The sequence below is a fragment of the Enhydra lutris genome, unplaced genomic scaffold (genome assembly GCF_002288905.1).
Source record: "Enhydra lutris kenyoni isolate GAN:26980312 unplaced genomic scaffold, ASM228890v2 scaffoldscaffold82, whole genome shotgun sequence".
NCBI lineage: Eukaryota > Metazoa > Chordata > Mammalia > Carnivora > Mustelidae > Enhydra > Enhydra lutris.
The window spans coordinates 3,325,291-3,338,338 of NW_019154166.1; the positions used below are offsets into that span (position 1 = coordinate 3,325,291).

Here is a 13,048-nt window from a genome sequence, read left to right on the forward strand (position 1 = left end):
AAAAAAAAAAAAAAAAAAAAAAAAAAAAAAAAAGAAGCAGCTTAAACTCAGAATCCGGGCTCCTGAATTTTAGGAATCCTCATTCTCTTACTGAAAGGACCACAAGCCCCTCCTAGAAACGTTCAATCCCCAACCACTGCTGGAACGGAAAAATCAGGGGTTCCCAGTGCCCTTTGCCAAGCCCCCACGCTGGGCCAAGCACACCCCAGAACCGGCACCCCGTGGGGACCTTTCCCTCGCGTCTTTGACCCCCGACTGGCGCCTACCTCTCGGGTTTTCTGCAGGATCTGCTCCAGGAGGATGAGGAAGTGACCCGGGTCCCTGCTGACCAGCTCCTGCAGGCTCCAGCAGTTGAGACACAGGCCAGCTGCAAAGGCAGAGAGAGAGGTGGGAGTTCGGGTCAGGTCCGGAGAGCAGCGGGAATCCCTAGGGGGCTGCAAGGGGGCCCTCCTGGCTAAAGGGACGGTCTGAGAAGACTCTGGATCAACAGCCAACACCGTCGTGCCTCATTGAGATGAGCGCCTGCGGTCTTGCAGAGAGCGGGGCTCACGAGACACAGAGATGGGCTGGGGGTCCCCTTGAGAGGCCACGATTCTGTGGCTCTGGCCCCTACAGGGGCTGCCGGAACCTGCAAGGTCCAGGGAAGGAGGGCAGAGGCAGAAAGTTCTGGAAAGAGGAGGAGAAGAGTCATGGCAAGCTCCGTCCCAAAGCAAGACCAAGTCTCCGAGAGAGACCGAGAGCCCACCCTGGGACTGCCTGGCGGGGGGGCCAGGAAGGGGGACGCTACATCCGTGTAGCTTTTGAAAGCTAGAGTGGGCGCTTCTGTCCTTGTGTAACTTCCCCAGACTTCCTTATTGTGCTGGGCTCTGTTTCTCCGCAGGCAGCAAGGGTAAACCCCTGGAAGTTAGCGGGGTGCACACGGAGGCCTGTGTGCATGTGTGCGTGTGCACATGGTGGAGGCCAGCGCAGCGGGGGGAGGCGAGGGGAGCCAGCTGTGAGCTGCAGGGAGCTTGTGCTGTGGGCACCTTCAGGAGCTTGGGCTCCTTCCAAGTTTGGGGAGACCCTCACAGCGTTTTCATGCAGACACGGGGTTTTGTAAAATTGGCCAAAGTCAGATACTTTTGTCTTCTTTTACGTAATGATGCCCCCCCCACACCAACTTCACTGTCTATACTTAGGTACCATCCAGACCGTAGGCAGCAAAGGGCCACTGACTGACCCCTACTGTGTGCCGATAAGGTGCTAGGCTCTTGCATACATGGACTCTGTCCCCCTGAGTCTCCCCTCCCCCCCTTCAGGAAGAGGCTCCTGTGGCCACCACTCTCCCATTATGGGCGAGGCAGGTGGGGTCCTGAGTGGTTAACCCATTCACGTCACAGCGGCCAGTGAGAGACAGCTTTAATCTAGATCTGTGCAATTCCAAAGACCAAGGAAAACCTTTCAGAGGAGGTGACACTTGGTCTGAGGCCTGGATGAGAAGGAGCCACCTACGTGCCGTTCCGAGGGAAGAGTTCCAGGCAGCAAGTACAAAGGTCCTGAGGTAGGAAGGAACCAGGGAAGGAACCGGGTATATTCAAGGAGCAGTGGCTACCTATCTCATGGGGTAGTCAGAGAGGCAAGTGGGATATGGGATATGAACACTCTTAGAAGCACAAGAAATGATCACAAGTAGGCGCCAGTCTTCAGAGATACAATCGCCCCTGCCTGCAGATAAGCCCGTTCCTGGGTTCTGGGAAACATGTGACGTGGAAGCTTCCTGCTCGCTGAAGCTCGGCTGAGATTCCCCCTTGTCCTGCGGGCAGAAAGGAGATGGGGCTCTGGAAGGAACCAGAAACCAATGCAACAGAATTCTGGGGTGAGTCATCTATGAATTCCGAGCGGTTCTTTTGGAATCAGCAGCTGTGGTTCTTCTAAGCAGGACCAATAGCTTCTTCCAGGACCTGTGTTTCTGGTGCATGTGAAGAAAGCAAGATAGCCCTGAGGAGGAGGAGAAGGAGGTGGAGGAGGAGGAGGAAGACGTCGGGGGAAGACAGACAGACTGCCACGTTCTGAGGGGCTACTCTCCATCAGGTGCTGTGCAGCGCACCGGCTCACAGGAGGTCTGGCTCTAGAACCAGAACCCGCCAGCTTCTGTAAGCACTCCAGGGCACACCATCACACACACACACACACACACACACACACACACACACACCCCGGGGCTTTCTTGGGCCCCACCAGCCCCCTCTACCCTCCCTGCTTCCCCCCACCGGACCTACCTGACCAGGAGGTGGAGCAGCGGCTGAGGCTGAGCCCATGCAGGCAGCGGTCCAAGGCATGCTGGATGCGGTCCTCCGTGCACGTCGTGGCCCCTGGCTGCATCCTGAGTCATCGCCTGCACAGGGAACAGACGCCCGTCAGCCAGGAGAGCCACAGGCTGGAGAAGCACGTGGACCAGCGGCGCGGAGCCCCCTCAGCCTTGCCGAGAGCACAGCCTGGGGTGGCGGGGGTTACAGTCGCTGCGGCTCAATGGCTCGGCGATGCAGGCTGCGAGGTGGACGGGGGCCTGCCTGACCCACCCGGCAGTGGCAAGTGTCCCCATGAGCGCCCGGGAGGAGCCACACCCCAGTGGGCAAGAGGACTCCTGGAGAAAAATCAGAATCATTCAGGGAGGGGGCTTTTCCTGTGCCCCACCCCCCCAGGCCCCAGGGATGGGCAGGGGGAAGGCTGCCGAACCTCAGTTTCCTTTTCTGTAAAATGGGCTTAACAAGGCACTGACCCCAGAGGACTGTTGGCAAAAATGCCACAGCGGATGAACCCAGTGCGCGCTTGGGCCACGAAAGCCATCCTGCCACAGGCTTTGGCACCCTCCCACTCTCGCGCATTCACCCCTTCTGAGAGGACCCTGTTGCTGGCCCATCAGGCTGGGTCCTGGCGACGAGCCGAGGAGGCCACAGTCCAGCTCGGTGGAACTGGGGACGGACCAGGAAACCACAAGCAGAAACACTGAGCTCAGAGCTGGGCCATGCAAACGACATGCAAAACTGCGAAATCCAAACGGGGACCCAGCTGCGTGACTGGAACCCTTGGCTCGTGGGGGCCCCACGTAGGCAAATCCTCCCACTTCCCCAGCCCAGGAGGAACCTCACACCTGACAGGGGACACATGGGCCCTCTGTGAGCTGTCCAGCATCTCCCCACATCAGCAAGGTCCCCACTGGGCCATGCTCCTTGGCATCAGACACAGACACTGGACCGCTTAATGGACCAAGAAAGAGGTCATTGCAGAAGGTAGATGCCATGAAGACAGATGGCGCCAGGGGCAGGCCAGATGGGGAGCCCGTGCTAGGTCATCGGGGAAGCCTCCCTGAAGAGACCACGAAGCTGGACGAGGAAGCGAGGAGAGAAGCGAGAGGAAGAACATTCCAGAAAAAAGAGGCAGCATGTGCAGAAGTCTGGGTGCAGGGGCGAGCCTGCCAAGGACTGAGACCCCGGAACAGAGGGCCAGGCCCCCCACCTCCCGGCTGCTGAGGTGGCAGACTGAGCTCGAGAAAACCTCTCACAGGGGATTCAGGACCGTGCATGCTGGCTGTTTCCATGAGCAGCACTGGCAGCCCAAGGATGTCCCTGGGCCCTTCCAATGTCCCTGATTCCTCCCTGGGCAGCCCAGGCAATGAGTCCGCTGCCACTGAGCCAGACGGTGCAGGGTGCGGGCTTTGGGGCCCCGGGTGTGCCTGGCATGGGTGTGCGTCCTGGGAACGGACCCTAGTGACGAGGCCACAGCCTTCTGCCTGCAGTGGAACCCCAGGACAGGACCCTCTCCAGCTTAGTCCTCCCCAGACTCAGGGCTCCTGGTATGCGTTGTAGGAGCTGGGAGCTCAGGCACCTTGAGAAGGATGACTCTGGGGCATGGATGGCTCACATGGCATCAGAAGACCCTCTGCCCTCGCCCAGGCTGGTTTTTCCCCAAGAGCCCCAGGGTGGGTTCTTGGAGGGAGCTCAGAGGCTGCCCCCCCACCGCCCGCCCCTGCCTCAAGTCCTTCATTTCGCAGAAGGGGAAGCCGAGCCCCAGGGAGGGGATGGAGCAGCCCGCAGGTGGGCGCCTGGCTGGGAGAGCTGGCTGGGGTGTAAGCAGACAACCGTATCGAGGACTCCTTCCATGCTCCCCGACTGTGGCCAAGACCCAACTCGGGGGACAAAACGTGCTCAGTGACCCACCTGCTCATGTTCTAAAGAGTCACGGTGAGCCAGCAGCGGGGAGGGGGGCAGTCACCCCAGGGGACCTCAATGGGAGGGGTCTGTCCAGAAGGGGCACAGCCACCTACCCGCGCCCACAAATACAGGAAGACTGGGAAGACATGCTGTCAAGCATTCCAGAGGGCTCTCCTCTCTCTCCCAAAGCCAAGGGCGGGGGTGGGGGTGGGGTTTGTCTTTAAGAGAATCCCTTCTTCAGACCAGACACCTGCCAGGTGGGGGGGGCTGCCATTTTGTTGTCCCATGACTGCTTGGGAAGCACACTGGCTTCGGGCTCCCTGTGAGTCACAGCAGGGCTGAGGGGGAAAGCAGGGAGGGTGGATAAGGAGATGTGAGAGGTCCTTGTCGGGAGGGTGAGGGGTGGGGTCTAGCCACAAAAGCTGGACCCGGGCTGTTTTGTTGGTAGTTGACCCTGGAGGGCTCCCCGCAGGGGAAGCAGGGGAAGGGAAAGTTAGCAGTAAGAAGCTGATGGGGGGATCACCCCTGGGGAGGCGGATGGAGAGATGGGTCATCTGTGGCACAGAGAAGTTACACAACTTGCCCAAGGTCACACAGCAAAGAGGTGGCAAAGCCAGGATATGAATACAGGGGGCCTGGTCCTGACTGCTACAGGGCGCTCTCAGCATAGTCAAGATGCCAGTTACCAGAAGAAAAAGAAAATCAACTCATGTTCACACCCCCCAAAACGAAGACTCAATTAGCTATAACATGGTCTTGCTTTAAGAGACCTCCTCCCCAGCTACAAGGAATCTTGAGCTCCCCATGTCCATGTCTGTCTACACCAGCTGCCCACCCTCCAGCAAGGGGATCAGGACTGACAGAAGCTCAGTACCCGCTGAACCAGACCATCTCTAGTCTGGACCTAGGGCTGAACCACACTGACTGGGTTTAGAGTCCCCTCCGCCCAGTCCCTGCGGCAAGGGACACCCGGGTGTCACGAGGCAGACATTAGTCATCCTGCCCTATTGCGTCCCACTGTGAACATAAGATGCAAATCAACGTTTTCAGCCAACACTGCCTCTGCTGCACCCCTGTCCTGAGAGGGTCAGGACACAGTGTCCTGGGGCTGCTCTGAGCAGCCTTCACAGCACCCCTCCAACGCCTGCTGGCCCACACTCCTTCCCTTCACCAGGCCCCCGAGACTCCCATCTCCTGGCCTCAGTGTCCCCAGCGGTTCACTGAAGATGATCAAGGCCTTCTCCAGGGATGGGGCAGGGATCCCCAGGGCACAGGGCACAGCTCCCGGCATGCCAACTCCCCCTGGCATCCTGACACCATCTAGAGTTTTCCCTCAGCTGCTCTGAGAGGCAGACTTGCCCAAGGCACTCGGCCCTGGGAGCCCAGGCAGGTGGGAGCCTGACCGGGACGAGGTGGGGGGACCCTCAGCTGAGCTGCCCTGAGGGTTAACCCAGAGCATCGTGGCTCACCACCTGGTCCTTTGGCACCCTCATTTCCGTTTGATGAGTCAGTCATCAGCCATTTCTTGTGACTTGTCAGCAGAACCCTACTGGCTTTGGGGTGGAGAGGAAGCGGAAAGAAGGTGGCACTCCCTCCCTCCCCAAGGATGATGCCTTTTTTCAGAGATCTCCAAGCAAGGCCTGGCTTCCCCGGGCACCTTGGTAAGAGAAGCATCTATTGTGAAATTCCAGCTGCTGCCAGGAATGGGAATGGCCCTCACCTGTGGTGGGGTCATGTTGAAACAGTCGGCAGCCGGGCTTGCCCCCATCTCCAAGTTCCTCTTCCAAGCCAGTAAGGGTGAGTCCTTAGTGGGGACCCTGAGCAGAACAGGGAGGCCTGGAGTTGGGGAGGGGTGAGCCCAGAGGGCACAGAGGGAGACCTCCTCTTCACATGTTCCCCTGACCTCATGATGCAAGACAGGGTCATCTTCCCAAATGTGCAGGACTAGTGGAAGGTCTGCCTAGGTCCGACTCTCCTGGCGCAGCCCCCACTGGGGCTTTTTTTCTTGGAGGATTTCTCAAACACTGTGGAATGGCAGAGGCAGAGGGCCTATATCTCATAGCAGGAGAAATAAGTACCTCCAGGCTCTGGCCGGCACCCACACAGTTTCCCTGCTGTTCTGGAATATTCCAGGGCCCATGCTTTGAAGCCTTAGTTCCACAGGTGGGAATAAGAAAGGCACCAAGGCATGTGGTCCTGCACGGACCCTCCCCACATCCATCCTGCATCACTCCTCCCTCTGCCCCTGTGGTTTGACCTCCCTTCTCTGGTACCACTCTTCTCCCCATGACTGTTCAAGGCAGAATCTCTTCTGTGACCTAATTTTAAAATTCCTCACCATCAAAGCAGGAAGGATACACTCGAAACTAAAGATACTGGGGTAAGAAAGGAGTGAGAAGGAGAGGAGAATGAGCTGGGGAGGAGGAAGGGCAACACTTCTTTGGGGCAATTTCTATGTATCCCTTTGACTCTTAGAACTACAGCAAGGTTTTACATACCCCAAATTAAAAAAAAATAACTCAGGTCAACTGGGATTGCAGCAGACAGGGGGACAAAAATCTACAAAATGAATGGACCCAAATGCATTGTAAATGAGTAACATAACCACACTGAAAGGGATGGGGGAAGAAAGAATTAAACAGAGGAACTTTGGAAAATAGTATTTCGACTGGCTACTATAAGGCTGAAGACAAAAAGAACTACACACCAACATCATTTTGTAATTATTAAACTTGTTTGCCATAGGGATGTGTGTTTAAAATATGGAGACCTCTTTATGTGTGTGCTATGACTAAGCAAACAAGTAAATGTATCATAGATTACGAGAGCCAGCTTCTCACTGTAGGAGAAAGAAGTAACAAATAAGGAGTAGGAGAGTAGGGAAAAGAAATCTAGAATGAACCAACCTGGTTAGGCAGGGCTTGGGGAAATCAGCATGAACTCATGGATTTTGAATGTATTTACACAGAGATACATACAGAAGTGAAAAGGATGTGTGTATGCTTGTGTTAAAATGCATACATCTATTTTCTGGCTCTGCAGAGAGAGCAAGGAAATGACATCCCAGTAGCAATGAGCACACCTAGTGCCCAGGTCTTGGTTTCTAAATACCATTCTCCACTCACAGGAACCAGGGTTCCTTAGAGGAATGGCTGAGTCCAGGACTGGGGCAGGAAATATATAAGATGAACCAGGAACATCTTACAGTGTCAGAAAATAAGTCATTCCTTGAAAAGGGATGGGAGTGTCAGAGGACAGGGGAGCCAGCTCGAAAGAGCTTCCAATGGCTAAAGCCAGGACAATTTTAACAACAAAATAAATAATGAAAGTGCTGGATTATAATTTGTAGAATGAAATAAATACTCTACAAAATGAGTCTACACTAATGTTCTAAACAGTTGAATAAAGGAATAAATGGAGGAGAAGGAACAGATCTTTGTTACAAAAGAATACCAATCAATAAATGTGGCGAGAAGGAGAAAAATACAAAACCACCATTAGGCAAATGCCACAGTAGTAACCGTCCTCAATATGATTGTTAGAATCCGTGGATGAAAATCTCAGAGGGAACAGCATACCTGCATAGTCTCAGAGTATTTCCTTTAAGAAATTAATTGATTACAAGGGAAAAATAATAAATTCACAGTGGAGAAACCCAGCACCACCTTAACCTCATGATCCAAGTTAATATTACCAACAATAAGATATGTCAAGATCCTATCTCCCCTGATAGGATGCACTGAGAGGGACATGATGTCACTTCTGCCGGATTCTTACCAAAAACATGCATAATCACGACTAAGTCATGAGAAGACATCCTATAACATAACTGAGCAGTTCTCGCCAGAATGTCAAGGTCATAAAGGTAAAGGAATTTCAAGAAACTGCCATAGATTGGAAGGACTTGAGGAGACCCAATGTGGGATCCTGGATGGGACTCTGGAACTAAAAGGAGACATTGGGTGGGGAGAAGATGGCTAAAATCCAAATAACGTCCACAGTCTAGTGAGCAGTGTTGTACCAACGATCATTTCCTGACTATACCAAGTTACGTGAGTTGTTAGCATTCAGGGAAGCTGGTTGGTTGGGCTCCATAGTTCTAAGACCCTTTCCATAGGCTTACATATCCTCCTAACATACCTCCAGTTGGTTATTCAGTGCCTTGCTGTCCTTCATTACCCTGTTTCAAGTTCCCACTTCATGTGTGGTCACAGTTCCTAATTACTGGTGGGTGGGCCAATGCAGGGCTAGCGGCTTCCCCCCTAACCCAGGGTTCCTCGACTGGGATAGAGAATCTCTCAGGCTCTTGGAGGGTCTCCGAGGGCTCCCTGTGAGACTACTTAAACTGTTTCCATTTTGACGGCAATCTAGAAATCAGTAGTTAGTATATTTTGGAGCACGTTCATGACACCTATGACCAAATGTTACCATAAAAAGTCAAAGACCGGTCTTCATTTGAGACCATTGCCTAAAAGGACAGGGCATGCCTGTTCCAAGGTGTGTTCTTGGGATCTACTAGGGTTCGGGTTGAACACAATGAGTTGATAGAACGTGTTTAGTAAAAGGAGAAACACTTACACCATCTGAGGAGAAACCAGAATATAAATTAGTGGAAAATTTGTGCCTGGCTTTTTACAAGCATTCAGTAAATGCTATCTATTAGCTATCAGCATGCTTTCTGGGCATAAACAATTCTATGGCCCAATTCCAGAGAGCTTTGAGACTGGCCCAGGAAATAAAACACTCTCTGGTTGATTCCGCTGCAGTCAGGCTTGAGAAGGGATGCCTTCTATTTTTCAAAGACACGCATGTACTAGACTATTTGAGTAGGAAGGCATCCCGGAGACCAGTTAGTGCATTTCTCCCATTCTACAGAGAGGAAAATGGAGGTTCTAAGCAGAGAAGGGCCTTGCTCAGATTACAAAGTGGCAAATCTATCATTAGAATCTGAGCCTAGAACCCAGGGGAGCCATGGCACCCTCCTGCTTAGGTGGGAGTCAACCTCTGCCATCCATCAGTGTGACCTCGGCTCTTCTCCTCAAGGTTATTTCTAGAATCCTTTTTAAAATTTCTTTTCATGGGGTGTCTGGGTGGCTCAGTTGTTAAGCCTCTGCCTTCAGCTCAGGTCATGATCTCAGGGTCCTGGGATCAAGCCCTGTGTCAGGCTCTCTGCTCAGCAGGAAGCCTGCCTCCTCCTCTCTCTCTGCCTGTCTCTCTGCCTGCTTGTGATCTCTGTCTGTCAAATAAATAAATAAAATCTTAAAAAAATTTCTTTTCACATTATCGCATAAGTATTCAACTCCTTCATGTGTCAGCTTTGTGAATTTAGGTTTTCTGACAACATCATTCATTTTAATCAAGATTTAAAATCTTACTAGCCGAGAGCTGGGTCTAGAATTTCTATATGGTTTTTAAGAAATTGTTTCTGAACCTGCAATTTTAGCCCCTCTCTTATTCTAAATTTTGTAAAATTACGTTTAAAAATATGCAGATCTGGATTGGATTTGTATTAAATATTTTTACACTACATCACAATTCTTTAAATAATTCTTGTTGACATTCACGATAGATGTAGTAACTAGGAAAATGGCAGTGTTTCATTGGGGAGAAGGCAGCAGCTTTAAGACAGATTTATTTCATTTCTTACTGTTTATTTTTGTTTGTTTGTTTTTATGCTATGTCACCCCTCATTATGAGTTCCTTGTTTTGATTCATTTCTTGCTCCGCTGGAGCCTTCTGAGTAACTTCGCGATGAGTGTGTGGGTGAGGTAGTTTCTGGGTGTTTCTATGTCACAAGCCATTTCATTCATTGAGGCTCACAATGAATTCTACCTTTGCCGATTAAAGCGTTGGCGTAATTCATCATTTTTTCACCTTCAGAATGTTTCTAGGAACCCAAAATAATCAACCAAAGGCAGGGTTATTACAAAGAGAGGTAGGTAAAGTGGTTTGCTACAAATACAGAAATTTGGTACAAGACAGAATCAACTATTGCTTCATTATATGAATAAAAACCAGAAATTGCATTAGGAAAAAAAAAAAACAAGAAAAATATGAAGAGAAAGTAAACTTTAAGAATAGGCAAGATTTTGGGGTGCCTGGGTGGCTCAGTGGGTTAAAGCCTCTGCCTTCAGCTCAGGTCATGATCCCAGGGTCCTGGGATTGAGCCCCGCACTGGACTCTCTGCTCAGCAGGGAGCCTGCTTCCTCCTCCCCCTCTCTGCCTGCCTCTCTGCCACTTGTGATCTCTGTCTGTCAAATAAATAAATAAAATCTTAAAAAAAAAAGAATAGGCATGGTTTTAATGAAATAAAGCTTTTGAGGGACACAAAAGAAGGCAAATAAATGGAAATACATACATTATTATGAGCTGGGAACACTCGGTATCAAATAATTAAATCAAAATGGATCAGAGCCGCAATGTAAAGAGCGTCAGTGATAAAACTCTCAGCAGACATAACAGAGAGGCTTCCTCACCCTGGATTTGCCCGTGATTTCTTGGCTATGACACCAAAAAGCAACAAAATAAAGACAGATAAAGTGGATCTCCATCAAAATCGAAAACTCTGCGCATCACAGTCAAGAGAGTGAAGAGGTAAACCTACAGAATGGGAGAAAATATTTGTAAATCATCTATCTGACAAGGAGCCAATATCCAGAATATATAAAGAATTCCTACAACTCAAGAACAGCAACAACAACAAACAACCATTAAAAAAATGGACAAGAGACTTGACTAAACAGGGCTCTAAAGAAGACATCCAGATGGCTGAAGGGTACACAAGAAGATGCTAACATCACTCACCGATAGGGAAATGCAAATCAAAACCACAAGGAGAGAGAGGCGCCTGGGTGTTTCAGTCAGTTAAGCGTTTAAGTGTCTGCCTTCAGCTCAGGTCCTGATATCAAGCCCCACATAGCCCAGGCTCACTGCTTGGCTGGAGGGGTGGGGTGTGGGGGTGACTGCTTCTCCCTCTCCCTCTGCCCCTCCCCGCTGTTCATGTGTGCTCTCCCTCCCTCTCCCAAATCAACAAAAAAAATCTTAAAAAAAAAAAAAAAAAGAACCCAAAACCACAATGAGATACCACTTTGCGACCATTCAGGTGACTACCATAAACAAAACAGAACAAAAAGAAGAGTTAGTGAGGGTGAGGAGAAATGGGAAGCCTCGTGCTCTGCCGAATGTGGAATGGTGCTGGTGATTTCCCCCAAAATTAAAAATAGAATGACCACATGATCCAGCAATTCCACTACGGAGTATATCCAAAAGGGCCAACTGCTGGGATGTGAATGGACCCTGTAAATCTGCGTTACGGCATCACTATTTACAAGAGCCAAACAGCAGGAGAAACCCCAGTGTCCATGGACACAGGTGAATGGATATGCAAAATACGGCATATACCGAAATGGGATATTCTGCAGCCTTAAAAAGGAAGGAAATCCTGTCCCATGCTCCAACACGGAGGAACCTTGAGGACACTGTGCTGAGAAAAATAAGCCAGTCATGAAGAGAAAAATACTGTACAATTCCCCATCTAGGAGGCACCCAGAGCAATGAGATTCACAGAGACGGAGCTGAATGGTGGTTGTCAGGGGCTGGGGGAGGGGACACGGGCGCAGAGTTTTAGTTTTATACAATGAAATGAATGTGCTTCGCACCACTGATCTATATACACTTACCAACATGAAGATGGTAAATTTTATTTATTTTATTTTTTAAAGATTTTTATTTATTTAGGGGCACCTCAGAGGCATAGTGGGTTAAGCCACTGCCTTCGGCTCAGGTCATGATCTCAGGGTCCTAGGATCAAGGCCCGAATCAGGCTCTCTGCTCAGCGGGGAGTCTGCCTCTCCCTCTCTCTCTGCCTGCCTCTCTGACTGCTTGTGATTTCTCTCTGTGTCAACTAAATAAATAAAAATCTTTTTTTAAATCTTTTTTTAAAAAGATTTTTATTTATTTAGTTGACACAGAGGGAGAGTGAGAGAGCTCGAGCAGAGGGGAGGAGCAGAGGGAGAGGGAGACGCAGACTCTCTGCTGAGCAGAGACCCTGATGTGGGGCTCAATCCCAGAACCCTGGGATCATGACCTGAGCCGAAGGCAGACGCTCAACGGATGGAACCACCCAGTTGTCCCGAGGTGGTAAATTTCACATCATGCGTGTTCTACCACAAATTAGAAAGGGAAACAACAAATAATTAATTGACACCTTTGCAATGTTACATAGGAATGTCAATTCTCTGTAAGTTTCAGTCTAGAGAACAGGAAGGATGGAAGGAGGGTGGGCAGGCAGGCAGGCTGGCTATTCCAAGAGGCTGTTCTGTGTCAGATACCATGAGGGGCACTTTCACTGGCTTGCCTAGTTTAATGACCGTCATCAGACCACGACAGAATGAGAGTCACCCACAATTCCTGCAGCTCAGGGAAAGTCAGCCACATATTTGCCCAAGTTCTTGGGGTCCCCGTTCCCATGAGCCGAGCTGGAAGCACATCCAAAGTTGGCCTGACTCTCAAAGCCCACGTTCCTTCCTGGGCCGTGTTCATAGGAAATGATCCCTGCTGTTTGCTAGACACTCAGAGGGCTGAGTATGGGGTTGTGTCTCTGTGTTATAATTCGAGGCTTCCAGCAAAGACATCCTGCACACAAATTGCCCCAATTCTCATGGCCAGTGATTCATTCCCCACTGGGTTAGGATGGCTCACTTCCTCTGGCCTCGCTGACTCTTCAAAACGCAAGCTATATGGAGGGATCTTTAGCTCACAGATGCGTCCCAGACAGCAGTGAAAGTAGACAGTGGACATCAGAAGGACTGCAGGGCCATGAAAGGAGGGAAATGGGAAAAGGGAAGCAGTGATGGTTG

The 13,048-nt window shown here is 50.7% G+C and overlaps 1 protein-coding gene across 1 annotated transcript in view; it reads right to left on the bottom strand.

The window, feature by feature from the left end:
* Positions 1-13,048, bottom strand: part of LOC111161150 (phosphoinositide-3-kinase regulatory subunit 5) — a 61,879-nt gene that overhangs the window by 19,317 nt on the left and 29,514 nt on the right. The window contains exons 2-3 of the mRNA XM_022524677.1: positions 2,259-2,374; positions 267-367 (exon numbers count right to left, since the gene is read on the bottom strand). Coding sequence (XP_022380385.1) covers positions 267-367; positions 2,259-2,361 — 204 coding nt within the window. The 5' untranslated portion in view covers positions 2,362-2,374. The remainder of the gene's footprint in view (positions 1-266; positions 368-2,258; positions 2,375-13,048) is intronic.